Here is an 18,634-nt window from a genome sequence, read left to right on the forward strand (position 1 = left end):
TGTTTCATGTGCATGTATTTTCAGGAGCAAATATATAGATGACTAGTTTCAAAGAAGAGACTTAAAAGAATTGAAGTGTGAGCCTGTGTTTAACCAAAATGGCTCGCAGAGACTGAAAAAATAGCTCTGCTTTCCAGGTGTGCATTGGAAGTCAGTTAGCTCGAGGCAATATTAAGCCAATAAAACAATAAGAAGTACAATGATACAAAGAAAAACAGCATACCAATGGACTTTTTTACTAAAATCAGTGATTAAAAAGAATCAGTAAATTATACATGTCTTTATTCCTTCCCCCCTGCCCCCAAATATGTAAAGCGCTGAAAACAAGGCAGTTTATTTCAATGTATGCTCCTGATCACCTGGCTGAAATTTAAAAAATCTATTACAACAAGATGGTGGTAAACTTGCTCTAAAACCCACAATGCAAATTCTTCCAGTCTTCGTCTGGATCTGAGTTTCATTATGCATACCCATCTTTGCTTTTGTACAAAGTACGCACGTAATGCCCAGTGACAAACACAGGTAGACATGGCCTAGGGGAGGAATAGAGAGAAGAACAAGGGAATTCCCTGTAAATCATCCCCAAATAATGAAGGAAGACTAGCTCTTTTTTGAAAGCCCAAATGACAGCATATGTTCCAGTTTGAAAGCACTAAAGTGAGAAAGCTTGCCAAAAGTTGTGGAGCTGATTAATAAAGCAGTAAAAATATTAACTGGGTGCTGAAATCAATTTGAAATGTAAGTCCTTCAAATGACTTAAGCTGATAAATATAAGATTAATGAAAAAATGAAAAACTTTGACTGCAAATGTACAGCTGAAGGGCAGGGCACAATGTTAGTTGAGGCACAAGGACAATAAATCCCTAGGAATTTGACTTTAGGATATCTTCAGTTCTAGAAATATATGAGCAACCCAGAGTATGAAGTTCAGGGTCACAGAGAAATTCTTGCAAAATTGTGTGACTGTAGACAAGAATCTGTCAGAGTATTTTAAGTTGTTGCCTGCTTGCAGTGAACTATGGTGATAACACTTGGTATCTCCTGTTCGAAATAGTGTTTTTCATCCATACTTGCCATAATGCTTTGAAAAGGTGAGCTAGTTAGCAGGTGCTCTGATTTCTTTCTGATACTGTGTGATTTGATGGTGTGGAATTTATTCTAAAATTCACTACTTGCTTTGCTCTAAAATTGGTCCTTTCATTAAAATTAAGGCATTATAACTTACAATGTGTCTTGCAATTTTGTCTGTGAAAAAAAGGAACCCTTAGTGATATGAACTGAGTGTCAGCTCATGAAAGGTTCTCCTTCCTCTGTGAGCAGGCAGCCTGTATCAGTTGTTTCATATGCCCCATATAGCCAAATGGGTTGTTATATCTGAAAATAAAATAAAAACAGTTAACTTAATGATAAATATAAATGTTGCTGGCTATTTTGCTGTCCAGTATAGTGCTGTCAAAACACCCTCTATGGCATGGCTCAGTACTGTTAATAAAGGACTTAAAAATCTAAGGTTCATGAGTATTGTCTCTCTGCTGTATGTGCGGTTATGCTAATATAAAGAAATTTATGCTCCATATGAGTACACTGCTGACTTCTCCTAAAATAGCTCTGTTGTATAGAACAGGGTAGAGATTGCCAACATAAGCCCCTGGCATATGCATAAACACATAGACAATGTTTTCCCAAACATGTACATCATACCTCCCCTGTGCCCCAAGACCTGGATCTGCATTTGCCAGGATCAAATTGCACCAACTGCATTTGTTTCCCAGGAGGAGAAGTCACTGGGGGCACTAAAAAAGCATGTGATATTGCACATCAGCTGAATGGCTGCTCATCTTAACTGATGTATTAAAGGGTACAGCTGGACTATGCACTCAAGCTTTATAGGACAAAGTGCCAATCGATGAATTAAAGTCAGCCCTGAGTGAGCCAACAAAGCAGATACTGCTTTGTTTTCTCCCATATGGTTGCAGAAATCCTATCTGATATTTAATATTTCAGCAGTAGCACCTCTGCACTTTTTAATGTATTACACATTTATCACGTATATGGACCAAAGCTGATCTTGTGAATTTTCAGTTTGTCCTGACTTATGCATTCTTTTGTATACATGTGGTTAATATAGAGATAAAGTGACTTGATGTTTTAATATACTTTTTCTGTTTGTTTGTGGGCAAGGGGATATATATAGCAATAAAAGATAACTCTTTAGAGGAAGAAAAACCTGTAACAAAAATTTAGTGTTTCTTCTTAGGTATCTACCTTAACTTTGCGAGTAAATATTATGCCTTGTATGTTGTAATGCCTATTCACTCAGTTGTCCCTCTCATGTTATTTTAGATCACTGAGTCTGCCTACTAAGAAAGTTAGCATTGGACATGAGATATAGAGCACAGCCTGAGCCAGTAAACTCTGCCTAGCCTCCTAGCCTGAGCTGTAGCTGAAACTGCCTGAGCTGGTGGGAGGAGAGGGGTGTGAGGAGTCAGGAGCGCAGGGGCACCCAGAGGCCACAGCAGGTATTCAGGAAAGGTAAAGAGGAGAGGGGAGAAAAGAAGTAGCAGGCAATGAGCAGAAAGTAGAAGAAACAGCCTACAAAAAGGTTAGAAAATACTGTGCCAAACCACAGATCTCCTTTGCTTTGAACATCAGGGAAGATCCATGTGTTTATCTGTATATGTTAAGGTAGGGAGATTCAAAGAGATCTACAGTTTTTAGCATATTGTTCAGCTGACAAGCATATTGTTGCAGTAAGTAGGCATGATAAAAAGCTGAAATGGAGACTGCAATGACATAGGAAAAGATATCAGAGAACATACAAAGTGGCACCCAAGTAGGTGTGTCCTGGGACTTTACTTACCATGGGACTTCACCTGACATTGTGATCAGATATCTTCTGCTTTGGTGACTGGATCATGCTGAGGTATATATAAGTTTTCATCATTTACTAGGTTAGATTTGTTTTGCTGCCATGGCCACATCAACTTGCACTGTATACATCTCTTTCTATTGTGTAGGTATACAAATCTCTGGGCTGCTCATCTTGCCCACAAACATGATCCTTGCTTTCATCACCAGTGGATTCCTAGAGAAATGTGCAGCCATTTCCTAGAGAGAGCTGCATTCAGAGTTGAGGATGGTGAGGGCTTTGCGTCATAGATGTATTTGTCTTACATAAAAGACTGTTATTACTTCTGAAGGTAATTTGCAATCACGTTGTCCTTTCCACAGAGTGTAATCATCATCAACAAAATATTTTTCTTGTTGTTTTTATATATAAATGACCAGATTCTGCCTAACTTTGGCTGCCCTTTGAGGGCTAGAGTAAAAATGTTTTTCGAAGTACTAAATGTGCAAATAAATCAGGGAAGGAAAGTTGCAATATTACGGCCCTGCATGACTCTCTAATGACTAGCAGAATTTCCTGATGTTTGTGTGTAGGGAAGCATTTACTTCAGGAACAGCATTAACATTTTAAGATCATACTTTACTGCATTCTACATTATTTCCCTTCAGCTAGAGCTACCACCTCCTGAGCTCAGACACTGTAACAGATGGTGTGAATAGGCCAAATGCACTTCAATGTGCTCAGGAGAGTCCTCTTGAACCACTGCTGAAGATGGTTCAAGCTAAGTCTGGCTGACTGCACTGCAACATACTAAGAATGCTCATGTGGTCTGTGAACGTGACTCACTTGGGAAGCAGTAACTCCTTAAATCATTTCAGTTTGTTCCACAAAAGCATGTTTCTCTCTACCCTTATGAATACGGATGCTGCATATTTGTAAGGGTAGAACAAATGCAGAGCCTCAGGGCTCTGCAGTGATCCTCTCCCCTGGAGTTCCCTATGTAGCTCTGCACTTTTTCATGTATGCCCTCTTTCTGAGGATACAATCTGACACATTAGAAAATCCTGATCCCCTGAAATCAATGGAAGTTTTACTGCTTTCCTCAAAGGTTCTGACATGACCACTAAGGCCTTCTCATTATCTATTGCATTCAGTTATAATTTATTATATAATGCCACTGTTCTAGCATCTCCTCTGTCATGAGGTTTGCACCTCCTGACTTGCATGTTTACTTTAACATCCCAATTTATTTTTTGATCTTTTGAGGGCACCCTGTCCACCACACTTATGTCTTCACTCTATCCTTTTATAATGTGCATGTCCAACAAAACCTGGAGATGTATGGAATGAGAATTGTGCATGGGTTTTGTCCACCTTGGCTTTTAGTCTGTGTTAGCATGCTTGACCTAAGTACTCTAAATGAAATAAAATGCTTTTCAGTTTCATTTTTATTAAACTACAGGGTGCTACAATAMAAGATTAATGGTTTTAGCTGGCGTGCTGACAGGCAGAGAGGGGTCATTACTGCCCTCTTGTTCCAGACAGAATTCCATTCCTTAAAGCTAGGGTACACTCCTTAGGCCTAATGACAAGTTGACGTATAATTTGTTTTCTTGGCAGCAGTAATAGTCGAGATGGAAACTTACTTGTATTGTACAGCAGATCTTTTGTTTCTTTCATTTTTATGTAGTTAAAAAGTTTAAACATGTTTTCTTGGGAATCTTAAACTACTCATTCATTCTAGAAATAGAAACTGTTGTAATACTAGTAGGTAACTTTACATTTCCTTTCACTGCTGAATAGAACCCAGTTCATATAACCCGCGGTGGAAAGACTGTTTTGCATTTCTCGGTATAAGAACTAGCCATGTTATAGGATAGGGAAATCCTGTGTTGTTTTCTTAGGCTGAATTAGGGTGAATTCTCTTGAAGTTCTCCTTCACCCTGAAAAAATTCTCAAAGACAGTTTCAGGCTATTTCCTTTATTTATACTAATTGTCTGAATTTACTGCTTATCAAAGTTAATTTCTTCTTCAGAATATGTCTTTTACTCTCCTTTCTGTTATTCTATTTCCGTCCACCAGCACAGCTACTGTTTTATCTTCTTCTTGCAACAACTTTGCTATTCTAGTCTTACTTGTCTTTGTAGCCCAAAAGGGCAGGTTTAATGCATTTAGTTTTATGCCAAAGGTAAACATTTAAAATGGACTGGCAAAATCATTTTCATTCATATTTAAAATAAATATTCCAGTCTTTACTGTAAAATTCAACTCAATTCAAGTCACTAAAGTTATTTTGATCTCTCTTATACTAAATAAAGCCTAAAAGGAATTTGAATCCACATTTCCAGAGGAAAAAAACACTAGTACAGGGCCCCATTTCACTACTTACCTCTTCAAAAATAGCTTTTATTCTAATTAAAAGTTGCTTCTTTTGACCTCATGATCATTGCTTATATGTGGTCATTTCTCTTCTAGCTGTTGCCAGTCCTTCTGAAGAGCTAAATAAGTTTGATCCAGTAGAAGAGAAGCTTCGAGCACAAATTGAAGAAGAGAAAAAAAGGTATTACTTCTGATTCAACCCACCCTTCAGAAGATAAATTACACCAATAGTGTATTCTGATTAGAATTTTGCACACACAGCTATCCTCAGGGTTTTCTTTGACATTTCAAAAGATGTCAGCTTTGTGGTTCACTAATATATTTTTTGTATTTGTATATGCTGTTGGTTTATTTGTCTGTAAGATACCACAGTACATAAGCAGGGAAATTATATGTTTGGGCTAATGGTCAAAAATAAATAAAAATAGGTTAATGTCCCCCTTGAGGATTAGCGTTAGAAACTTGTTCTTTAGTTCTAAATGTATTGTGAGCCCAGTCAGTTGTTTCAGATGTAATGTCCTGCTTTCCTTGACCTAAAGAAAACCTTTAGGCTCTACAGGGCAGACTAAGTATAAATAATATGCAGAGTATGCATTGCATAACCAATCGTTCTGTTTGCTCTAATGCAACAGTAGCCAGGATGATAAAAGAAAATACATGCAATGATATCAAGTAATTTGCTAGCATTTATTTTAGCTCTAATCTGTGAGGAAACTTCTGGCTGCTTCATGCTATTGGTAAATCTCCAACCGTACATTAGACAAGAGGCCTGGTTAATGAAGCTTTGACTGAAAGGGGAATAAATACATAGCTTCTAACTGAATCCAGGCTCTGGATACCAGCTGTTTATTAACAGTATCATACTGAGAAATCAAAAGAAATAATAGACATATTTGACTGAGCCTGTACTTTAATTGTTAGTCAGTATCAGTCCCACTTGAACTTCACTAATTCTTCAGTGAAATGAAAGTTTTTCAGGATGAATTTCTTGTACCTGCAGCCCCATGAAAGTTCTAATAAAATATGGGATGTCTCTTCTTCCCACCACCCTTCCCCCACAAACTCTGTTTATTACATATTGTTTTGCAGTTTAAATTTGTAACTATTCTAGGGAGAATAAGGCTTTGTTCAGAGATATGCTGGAAGACCTGTAATATACTTTCTTCTTCTCATATTAGTTATAAAACAATGTTCAATCGCTTGAAAGGGTTGAAGGTAGAGATTGAGCACCTGCAGCTTCTCATGGAAAAAGCCAAGGTGAAGCTGCAAAAGGACTTTGAACTCTGGTGGTCTGAAGAGGCAACAAAACTACAGGTATAAAATTGCTTTGTATTTTTTCCTTTTCATGCAAATGTTAACATCTTCAATTGTTGCTTAAAGAAGCAGATAATTGGTTAGACAGAAAGGAAGCTAAAAGGTGGGATCTGGGGCCTGATTCTTCTTTATTCATTCAAGTGTAAATCAGACACAGCTAATGTGAATTACGCTTGTATGAAGCTAATACAAGTGAAACAAAACTTTTGTTTTCTACTCTGTTTTTGGTTTTGACTTCCTCCCAGACAACTTGAACAAAAGTCAAGAATTTTCCTAAAAATGCCACAGAGTCTGAAAGAACATAAAATGAATAGGGGAGACTTGGGGAAGAGCGTCTTTCTTACTGCTAGCAAAATTCCAATTTCATCAGGTTTATGCTGTGTTTGAGTATATTAGAAGATGGCAGTCATGGCTGTAGTATGGGCAAAACCCGACAAGCATAATTGGCTTTTAGTTTTCTGTGGTTGCAATGATTTCTGTAACCTTTTATAATTCCTAAGCTCCCAGAGGGCCACTGACTCTCAGGACAGTGTGCATCCCCTAGCGCTCTAGCTGAGTCTGACAGCTAGCATCATTGGCTATTTAGGAACCCAGCAGAAACAGAGTATTCTAATTTAATGACTTGTATAAAAACAAACTAAAGAGATATTTTAAACAGTGTATATGAAGTTCATAACACAGTGAGACAGGCTGAAAGATGTGCAGTTTCATAAACACAGGCAACAGTACTAGAGGTTCTAGAGGGGAAACAACTGAAACAAGTCAGCTTTCTTATGAGCTCCCCTTCTGATACATTTGTATGATGTCGAGGCAGTGACACGGCATGTCACTGCACAGCACTACAATGAAAGGCACATCAGCCTAAATGAAAAAGTGTTGAGTGCAGTCCATCCATATCATATATTATTAACTGGAACAGAAGATTTCCTTCTCTGGGAAAAATTACTGTAAACAAAAACAGAAGTGTGCAGCTGATTTTTTGTCTAATGAGTATAAATTTTAACTGTAGTTTTAATAAAATGGTCTAAAATAGATACCAAACTTAACATGAGGAGCTTAGTTATCCGTAAAACACCATCTAACTAGCTTAACTTCAAGTTATCATTGCAAAATACTTTCATATTAAAATCCTTAACCATATAGGTGGCAAAGAGGATATGTTTTAGTGACCTTGCTGTCTACAAATTTAGAATTTTCAAAACACTGCAAGTAATATCCTTGGATCCACGGGAGCATATTTTTCTCTGTCCCTTGGCAGGAGGGGTCCAGGATTCAGCTTCTCATGATTCATCAGCAGAAGATAAAAAATCTTGAAAAAATAATTGGGATTGATTTCTTGGATCATGACCTATCTATACATCTGAGCTCCCTAAGAAACTCAAATCAGCCAACACSTGTTGTTACATATTAAAAACATGAAACCTGAGCTTAGAAATACTTAAACCAATCCTAAACACTTTTCTCTTTGTTCAGAAGTGTGTGTCCAAGTGAAGAAAATACTGTATGATACAGACTCTGTGTTTTTTGAGTGAGTCATTGACTACCTTGTTATTGCTGAGATCTGTAGGCCAGTATTAAATGCTCTAAAAAAGTTCTATGCTATATAATTTGTTTTTCAATCTAAACCCAGCAGGAAAAGCCAGAGTTGGTTAATACATCAAATACTGCAGCAGTTTATCCCCAGTTTATCAAATCCTTGCAACATCTATCTACTAACAGGTAAAATACTCATTTTTTTCTTCCTTACTTACTTGTAAGTAGGCGCAGTTTTATTAAATCTGCAGTACACCAGAATGCTTTTGCAAGCTTCACACTCAAATACTGCATTTTCAGTTACAAGAAAAATGATTGTGTAGAAAATGAATTTTTATCATTCACTTATTGTGCAGCTGTATTGAAGGTAGCTTATTGTAACTCGGTCTTTTTGACATGTTCATATTGGGGCCCTAGGGACTCCATGACAGATAACTAATAAAAGCAAGCTTGTTATCTGTGGATTTTGCTATACGAGGAGACTGTACCTCCACTGGAATATATTTAGGGGGCTGCAAATCAAAAAAAGATTTAAAACTGATGTAATGTATAGCCTAGATTTGCTGTTGAAAAATGTCCCGGTGCTACATTTATACAGCATATTATGCCACAATGACGTTATGTTTGATATTGTAAAACACTGGTGCACCCCCTATAGTAGAAAAATGTAAAGCACGTCTTGTTCATTTCATCATCAGTCACTTCTGATTTCAAAACCTCTAATTTAAATTTGCACTAATAGGTCTTTCATAGCCCTGTAAAGTGCAGCAAAATAATACCAAAATATGCAGGTTTCCATGTTCAGTGACAATAAATGGAAATGGTCCCTCTCCCTCTCTCTCTCCCCACTTTCTGTTTCTCTCTCTTCCTCCCTCCCTCTCTCTTTCTCTCATCCCTACTTCTCTCTCTCCCTCTCAATATTCAGTTAACCCTTTCCTGATGAGTGGCTTTACCTACTATTTTATAACAATACTATGCTTAAAAGTTTGGGGGGTTTTCTGCAGCAAGCAAAATATATCCAACATGCCATTAAATGATGAATATTATGATTTGCTTAAAACTGTAAAATACATTCTAGTTTTTACCACAGCCTTTCAGGTAGCTATGATAAATGCTCTACAATCGGTGCAGAGAGAGAATGAAAAACATAATCCTCTAATGATATCTAAGAAGACACTTCCAGATGTCTAGAACTGATGAATCCCAACTTTAGTCTTCTCTGCTTTGATTCTTATTCTGTGTGTTCTCTAAAGACTTAGGCACACATTCACTGCAAAAGGCTGACATGGTTTAAGACCTAATTTCAGCTGTTTGTTTCTAGTTTTATGCTGAACATAACTACTATCACAGGAAAGCTGATGAAACAGAACATGAGAAGATTTTAATGTACTTCAGTGCAATCAATTAGTTCAAACAACCCATGACTGTCACTTGAGCTACCCTCCTTAACTTCATACAGAATTAAACAAGGGAGCAATTACACAACCTCTTTGCCCCGTTGTTCTTGGGAACAGTAATTTCTAGTTGGTGTGCTGATGAATAGCTTAGGACAGTGATATCTTCTGTAGTTTAAGCTAGAACCAAAAAGAACACATGATAATGCCCAAGGGCTTTTCAGAGCAATGGGAGACTGTCTTGCAACACTGATGATTCCTTGCTTTTTTTTCCACAGCTCAGAAGCAAAAATGCATAATCGGTTCCTGTAGGCTTTTCTTTTAAACTTTTCTTCAAATGTCTTTACCATTTGTGTTTATCAGAGGACAGGTCTCAGGAAAGTGTATCTAGTTTGAATAGAACATGGGAAGGTGTGTGGTTGCTTTAAGTTCCTGAGATTATTTCACAGCCCTGGACTGCCTCACATGATCTCTTGGAGAAACTCACGTGTTCATAATAAACAGTTCTATCACATCTGACTAATGGACATCTTGAATGAGGTTGACTGAATGATCCTTATATGCATATCATAGACCCAGAACGTTCACCTTCCTGAACTGAAATTGTAGAGGGAGTCAGAATGAATACAGTTTTGCTCTCCCATATCTAATATCATCTCTATCAGTATTTGTGCAATGGTTTTTTGAAGTCAACTGTTCTTTCCATCTTATAGTTACAGAGAGTAGATCTTATTTTATGTAAAGCAGTTTAAACATATTTTACACAGGTACATTTCCAGAGTGATGTATATGGAATTAGAAACACTATTTCTACTCTTTGTGAGGGGCAACTGCAGGCTTAACATCCCACTGTGCATGAAAATTTATTCTTCCCCCTACTTGAGGCAATAGCATGTTAGAGTAAAAGTTTCCAATTTCACAGACTGTAAAAGTATAAAACAGTAGAATGTTCATTTCCCAAGGATTTTCTTGAACCAAGTGGACACAGGAATTTTACTTATTAATTCTCTTGATTGTGAAGGATGAGTCTTAGCTACAATTTCTCCTCACTGTTACGTAGTCCCAAGACACAAATGGCCCTTTGTTTCTAATTCACCTAGAAATCAACAGTCTCTTTCTGTAAACTGATATTGCCATCTTCACCCATCAGAATAAATGGTCACAAAAGCAGAAATGGACTTAAATTATATACCACATAATGTGGTGTAAATAAAATCTATTTCCAAGGAGGAATTCAGTTCACAGATGTGTTCAGGGGACATAAGATCTAAAACTTTGTGGGCTGCATGTCAGAAATCTAAGACTGCTGCTGACAGAATAAGTATGCAGTAAAACCATTCAGACAAATTCCTTAGTGTGAATGGATATAAATACAGACTTCACAATGGATATAAATACAGACTCAATAAATTGAGTAATAAATCTCAGCACATCAACGATGCAGATATATTCCATAATATTTATTGAGATTTATATATTTGTTTGAACAAAATCTTTTGACCACCTTGTAATGCACAATTTATGTGCATTATTATTGTTTGACACACCTTAGTCACATTACTAGAGATAATTAAGTCTTGGGAGGGGAATGTGATAGCCTTATATTATATTTTATATTAAGTCAATTTATAACTAAAATAACAGGGAAGGGAAGCTTGGTAATCCTTGTGAGGCTTAAGAAGGATACGCACACATAAAAGGTGCTCGATTTATGGCCAAACATGTCTGTTTTTCAACTGAAAAAAAATTGGCTGAATTGTTAAGTGCCAAAATGAGTCTGTGTTATAAGGGAGTGAAAAAGAGTGCATTTCTGCCTTTGCTAATAAGGTTTGAAAGCTATAGGCTTGTTCCTACTACCATTGAAGTAAGCAGCAAAACTTGATTGATTTCAGTGAACACAGTGCTGAAGGAAAGGGCAACCAAAGSGTTATCAGTGAGTTCAGCATGAGGTCTTCCTCTGCATAAGAAAGGTATTTGTTGAACAGGCTAATCACATTATCAAATCTGATATACTAAAATAGCTGAAACCGGTAGTTTGTGTAATGTAGATGCTTACAGACTCATGTTCATTAACCTATTGAACAGATTCAATGGTTTCCCGATTATATATAATCTTTGCATATGTCTTTCATCTGAAGGTTGTAGAAATAGTAAATCTCATCTGTTCAGAACACATTAATTGCAATGAAGAAGAACTGTACAAAGCTGAGAAAGAATGACCCATCTCTGTATTTCAGACTGAAAAGGGTCTTATCGGGGTAATCCCAGAGGCACAGTACAAAGAGAAAGGAAGAGGAATGTAAAATAATCAACAAGAAATTATTTTATTCAAAAAGAACACCTGATAAAATTCCTCAAGTGTGAAAAAGAATGCACTGCTTGTCCATATTTTGTCTACCATAAAGGTGCGGTGTTAACTGCAACATATTTCCATCTCTTGGTGGTATTCTGTCAAGTCTGCAAAAAGTCTTAAAATGTATGTCAGGCTCAGCATTCCATGTCTGTTCCACTCCAAAATTCAAGTACGGTGTTTTGTTCATCCTCATACATTCTTCTCGTGCATTGACAAGAAGTTTATCAGATCCTTGTCTGTTCAGGTTACTTCTCTAACTAAATGTCTAGCTTCACTAGTGTTGAACTGTTCTTGTATTCTCCTTGAATCAAGAAATTGTTGGATACTTATTCAAACCTTCTTCAAAATTTTTGATTTCTTTCTTTCTCTCAGAAGGAATCCATTCATTTTTAATTCAATCAGATCTTTGTCTGTTAACTTTACTCATTCCCTTTTACTGAATCTCATTTGTCCTATTCCAGCAAGCCCTACAGCATGTTTGATCTCAGACTTCTTGGCTGTCCAGCTTCTTTTTCAAAATCCTCCTTGGAGATTCCCTTGGAGATAATCTCAGATAACTCTTCGTGCTCTCTGATGACTTTTGGCATCAGTTGTTTTAGCATTTATTGTCCTGAAGTATAAAATTCACACGCTATATTAGTGCTATGTGAAACAAAGGAAACATTTACTTTTTTTTTGCAGCATTTTCCATCTTGATCATTTTTCATTCATGCCAGTTTTCTGAAGTGTTCTGTGATGATGAAATATAACCTGGGAATAACATGTTTGATTAATGGCATTTCAAAGGTTTTCACATTAGTGTCTGTTGGCAACAATTTAGCTTGAACAATTCATCTAAAAATTTGCAAATGAGGCCAAATTTGATTTTGTAACCAAATACAAAAATGTCAGATTTTAAGCAGCTTGAATCTTGCTAAATATATTTTGTCTGCCTTTACACAGAACATCTGTTCCCTTCACTTCCAAGGCACAGATGACTGGAGAACTGCAGCTGAGGGTTTTTTTGTAGTTTTTTTAACAATGCAGAGTTTGCATATCTTCAGATTTTACACTTTCCATTCTTTTCCCATTCTTCTTTTTCATTGCTGCACTGGCAAATCAAGTGTTCCTACTGCAACACCCACCTTCTTTCCAGCTCCTAAGACCATGTGCTAGAAGGAACTGAGCAGCCCATGGGCTTGCCAAATCCAGCTATTGAATCTCCACAGCAAGGGAGGCACTGCAGCAATGACATGTAGGTCCCTCTTGCTGTCACCCCATGCCTGAACCAGGAAATATACCCCCAACAGGTGACCCAAAACAAAGCAAGTCACTCAGTGGGTGAAAATTCAGGTACTAAGTTAAAAAAGAATTGAGAATTCTGAGGTTGACTAACTATCTGTAACCTTAAGAAAAAGCAGAAACTACAGAGAAGATATCAGAAAGCAGGAGTTTGAGACTGCTTGAAGAACTCAACCCAAGAAAAATTCAGATATATTCAAAATGAAAAATGGTCTTTATACATTGTCAAAAGAACCTGAGCAATTTTAGAGCTTAGGAGATAGATAGAGAAAAGGCGATAGAACTTTTATACCTATGTCTGTCCAAGTCCAAAAGTATGATCTGAAAGTGCCCATTTACACCTTACAGAAGTGTTGGTTGGAAGGCACCTTTAGAGATCTCTAGGCCAACCTCCTGCTTGAAGCAGGATTATCATCACACTAAATCAGGTCAGTTATGGTTTTGTCTGGCTTCGTCTAGCATCTTAAATCAAGAAGCACTGACTGTGCGTTTACAAATCAAGGCACTAAACACCTGACTTCTTACTTTCAGGTTTCCTAAGCACCTACAGTTTTGCCTTGTTGCCAGTGCAGAATATTCGCAGATTGAGCATCTAGAAAAGTTTTCATGCAGGGACATCAATGCCTGAGTCTCCTGAGATGCCCAGTCCTTCAGGCTTGTCACAGATAGAGGGGTATCATTTCCCCTGCTCCATGCTGTCATAATGGCTTTCCATTAAATTTAGAGCAGTGCTGGCAAAAATTCTCGTGTTTTCTCATCACTGGAAAAGCATCTAACACTGAGATGAAGAAGGGGAATCCTGGGTTCTGAGAGCAGGCTAGCAGTCAGTTGAGCACCCTAAATATTATAAGCCTGAGCATACAAACCAATGCACAGCAGAACTAGACTCTTTACTCCCTTTCTGATTCTGTGCATTGCAATGCTGTAGATAGTGTTCCAGCTCCAATTCTAAGGAGGTAAAATCCTTCCTCATCCTCATACAGACTCTCCCCCTAACCTAGGGATTACAGCAATCTCTGGGGTGTGTAAAACATCGTTTTGAGTTCTGTCAAGCTGAAGAGAACCCCATTTGTTAGATTAGCGCTCTAATCATTAACCTATTATATGGAAGCAGCACCCTGAGTCTGTACAGAGAATAGTTGTAAGCTTCCACTTGCAGGGGAAGAGTTTGGATCCCACGGACAAGCATGTCTGATTGTAACTCCACAGTCAGAGAGTTGGAGTTTAAGGCCTATCTGTGAGCATTGTGCTGTTAATTTCCTGGTTCTAGGCATCACCTCACTCAGTCTAAGGTTTTTTTAACATCAACTTCCTCAGATGCCCAGTTGTCCCTGAGCACTCTAAGGTGAGTTTAGGCATCTTGTCCTGGGTGCAGGAGGACTCACTTGAAAATGAGGCCTGTAGAAATCAAACCCTGCTGCACCTGCAGTATCTAGTTTTTTAACAGAATCTGGATCTAAGTCCCCTTTAAAAAAAGGGATTTGATAATTCTGGAGACTAGTTTTCGATGAAATTCAATGGGAAACATGAGTTCAAATATATAAGCTACTGCAGCTTGGAAGTTATTTACATCAGCTCACCCACAGTAAATAAACTTCTACATTCTGTTCACAGCAAATACAAACCAAGAAGCTTATTTCAATGAGGAAAGGCAATGAAAAAGGATCACATTACATCACGTCAGCTTACATTTGTTGCAGGCTAAGAGCACAGTCATGGATGGTTGCTGTGGCTCAGCTGATGCATCACAATTTGATAAACTGTGGTAACACAACTTGGATACCTTGGTATCTCAGGGATCAGACAGAGTTCTTTTTCAAAATGGAATTTAAGCCCCTAAATCACTTAGTTCTTAAAAACTGGCAAATCAATGGGAAAAAAATTCACGAAATCCTAAAGCAGAACTATGATCACAGATATTGTTAAATCACACAGTAGGTAGTAACATCACACATTCTTTCTAGCTCCTGTAATATGTAGCCATAATAAAGTATGGAATACTATTAACATTAAATACACTATTGCTTTAGTAGAGTGAGGCTGAGTCTCGATGTTATTTTAATCCATTTAGGCACGTGCAAATGGTATGAAACTTGAGGAGTTAAAGAAAAACTTTCTGTAAACCTGGAGCTGTTCATTTGAAAATGACTTATACTCTCGGGCATAATATCTGCTACAAAATTGAACCTGGCACAGTGTAATACAGTAAAATTTTAGTAATAAATTTCTTTCCTTTTTCAAGTTCTCTGCCAGAAATATCAATTCATCAGCCAACAATGAACATACTACTGCAGTTAGAAAAGCAAGAGTGTGCCAATCCTGCCATCTACTGGAAAAATCCTACTACTGAATAATTCCATACTTTCATTTTCTAAAAGATTGACACAGGAAATGTGCAAATCCCCAGAGAAAGGAGAGAGTCCCTAGACATTTCATGACAGAAATCTGCTTTCCTAATTGAGAGATTCCTTGATAATGATATCTGTAGGGATAGGAATTCACAACAGCCATTTGCAATATATTTGGCTATCATCAACAAGCCACAACCCAAAGTCCTCGCTCAGTTTTTATCCAGTCTCCTACTGATTATAGTAATAATTTTGCCTGACTAAAGAAAGAATGGAAAATAAGCTAAGGCCTCACTTGGCTAATAGTTATTTGGGGAACTAAATATGCCTCCAGAATCAGATACATTCGAATGCTTTACAAGTCCAGCTTAGAAGGCATAGTCTAGAAGCATAATCTTTACGATCTTATTCTTTATTTGCCACATTCTGTACATAAACCGAGTCATCACATGGCTTCAACTAAAATCCTCTTTCTTCTAGTAAACAACAACTGCTTTACATAGATTAAAAAAAAAAAGTTTTGAAAAACAGCTTCTTTGTAGTCCTTTAGCATATATTAACATTCCCACTGCAAGGGCTATATTCTTTCCTTCATTTCCCCTTCCATTCCAGTTCTTCAGAGACCAGGAGAATCAGCCCTAATGAAGATTCAACTGGGAATAAAAGTTCAATTACTTTTAGTTATCCAACTTCAAAATCAAGGTAAGAAGTGTACCTGGGCTATTCAGAGGAAAATGTAAACCAGTAATATATCCCCTAGGTAACACTCACAGTCTCTTTAAAAATGGAAAAGAAAACTGAAATTGCAGGTTTTCCTCCAAATTCCATAACAACACCGCAAGCTGTCMCATAGCTTTACACCAAACATCTGCGTTATCAGTGGGAAAGAGGTGACTTCTTGTTTGGCCTGAGGCTTTTTCCCCCCCGATGAGCTTGTTATGATGACTGTATCTTCTCAGCAAGAAAAAAGGGACTCCTTAAAAAAATAAATAAAACCATTTGAAATAAAGACAGATCAGTGTTTGTAAGTACTGCAGAATTCAGGGACTGTACAGAGATTTTTCATTCTCATGATTTTGTCCTCATTGTGACATTAATATAAAATTTTAGGTAAGATTTCTTGTGAGTGTTTCCTTAAAATATTTAGCAACACCCTCACACAAACTATTCTAGTAAAGTAAAATGACAGCAGCAGCCTGGGTGTGTCCGGCTTGGCAAAGGTTATGTTTTCCCAAAAGAGGTACTGTTTTGTTAAAATTAACTTAGCAGGTTAGCAGAAACTACCAATTTTTTTGACTGCTCCTCATTTTTTTCATTTGTGTTCATTTCCTTGACCTTTTCCTCCACCAAAATATCATGCCAAGTTAGTATACTTCCAGAAGTTACAGTCTTATTGTGCTTTAACAGTTCTGGCTATTACCACCCTTAGGAAAATATGGTTTCTATTTTTCCTATTACAGAAGAAAGAACAAATGGGAAAGTTGTTTTTTTTCTTTCATTTTCCAAAATAATCCACCTCTGGAAGAGGAAAAAATCATGGAAAATTTCAGCTGCCAAAATTAGTGTTTTAAAATTACCTTTGTGTTTAAGAAGAACAGAAGAAAAAGAGAAGTTATAGGGGAATTTAGACAGCACCTTCTGAAATATATTCTGCATTTTTCATTCTTTATATTATCAGATGAACATTGATAAGAGAGTAGTTCTTGAGTGGTGCTGACATCTCCTTGTTGAATTACATAAGAAGAGATATTTCACTGAGTTCATAGTCATTTCCTTAGTATTTCCATTTTGGTTCACTAATCTAGCAACTGAAGACTTAATTAGTAGCACAAAGACAAAGATATCAGAATTCTGTTTTATATCAGGCAGAATTATGTTCTACTGTGATAGTCAGTAAAGAATAATGGAAATAACTATAATTACAAAGGCTGGATACATAAAAGTAAAATTTCTCCCCATAGCTCCTGTTGTGCTTTGATGTTACAATTTTTATCATTATATTTCCCAATTCACCAGTCATGCACTAATTATTCTTTAAACAAGGCTAAATCTTTAGCTCATATAGAATAGCATCGTTATACTTACACCATCTTATATCAGTTGAGAGGCTATCAAAGAACAGAGGTAAGTCAATGATTTAGCTGCATAGACAAGATCTCACTCAGTATTGGAGAGTAAAGACCACAAAGTAGTTGTCTCTGTCAGCAAATGTCATGTGATTGTTTACTTCTATATGTATATAAAAATTTCCTTACAGTAGGCAAAAATACTACTGCTCTGTTCAAATAAATAGCAGCACTTTTTTATTGAAGCAAACATAAACATGACATACCCACATCCTTCTTTATTAAACTCACTATACTAGGCTTTTCTACTTGATGGGAAATCTTTGGCTCAGCAGTAATTTTGTTTCGCTCTTTGTGAGAGCTTTTATAACTGCTAAGCTTACAGCCCTACCAAACCAGAAAGCTACTGGCCAGTCTTAAGAGTCTACATAAGAGCATTAAGATGTCCTGAGCTTGAGTCTCCTCTAAACTATGCCATCTCTGCCAATATATCTGCAGAACAAAGCTCTCCACGTTGAAAAAGCAAGATACAGGAACAGGAAAATAACCTTTTTACTCTTTTGAGTCTGCAAATATACTTGCTTGTTTCAGGACTCTACCAAGTTCAAGCTCATCTATTCCCCTGACTGGAGACAGCCAGATTGATGCTGACATCCTCGCTTTCATTAAAGCAAGAGAGAACATCCTGCAAAAGAAAGGTAAATCCTTCCAAAAAATAAGAGGCCAAATCAAAACTTCCAGTACAGCATTTCAAAGCCAAAATAGCTTTATTCCACATTTATACTGACACAAATGGAAACTGATTCTGGTAGTTAAATTACACTATGTCCTCAGCAGTTCAAAACACTTCAGGTTCTTCACATGTATTTATTTTAGTAGCTCAGTGCTACAATGTAAAACTATGAAGGCTATCTGTTTTTCCCCACCACCCTCAATTAACTTTCTGCATCATGTACGCCTGTGCAGCCCACATGGTATATTTATTTGTACTGAAATAAATACTGTTAAGTATTGTTGACTGATAATTAAAATACTTCTAAAATATTCAATATACATTTTCTTTAAAGCTCTCTGGCCTGATTTTCAGCTGCTGTGATTCAGCATAGTGTACTAATTT

The 18,634-nt window shown here is 37.0% G+C and overlaps 1 protein-coding gene across 1 annotated transcript in view; it reads left to right on the top strand.

Annotated features, from left to right (window-relative positions):
* The window catches only part of KIF6 (kinesin family member 6), a 201,797-nt gene extending 183,493 nt beyond the window's left edge, over positions 1 to 18,304 (top strand). Inside the window, exons 18-22 of the mRNA XM_026059833.1 lie at positions 5,325 to 5,409; positions 6,407 to 6,542; positions 8,173 to 8,261; positions 16,064 to 16,153; positions 18,109 to 18,304. Of these exons, the coding sequence (XP_025915618.1) occupies positions 5,325 to 5,409; positions 6,407 to 6,542; positions 8,173 to 8,261; positions 16,064 to 16,153; positions 18,109 to 18,304 (596 nt within the window). The remainder of the gene's footprint in view (positions 1 to 5,324; positions 5,410 to 6,406; positions 6,543 to 8,172; positions 8,262 to 16,063; positions 16,154 to 18,108) is intronic.
* The last annotated feature ends 330 nt before the right edge of the window (positions 18,305 to 18,634 follow it).

This window comes from Apteryx rowi, unplaced genomic scaffold (assembly GCF_003343035.1).
Source record: "Apteryx rowi isolate R43461 unplaced genomic scaffold, aptRow1 scaffold_160, whole genome shotgun sequence".
NCBI lineage: Eukaryota > Metazoa > Chordata > Aves > Apterygiformes > Apterygidae > Apteryx > Apteryx rowi.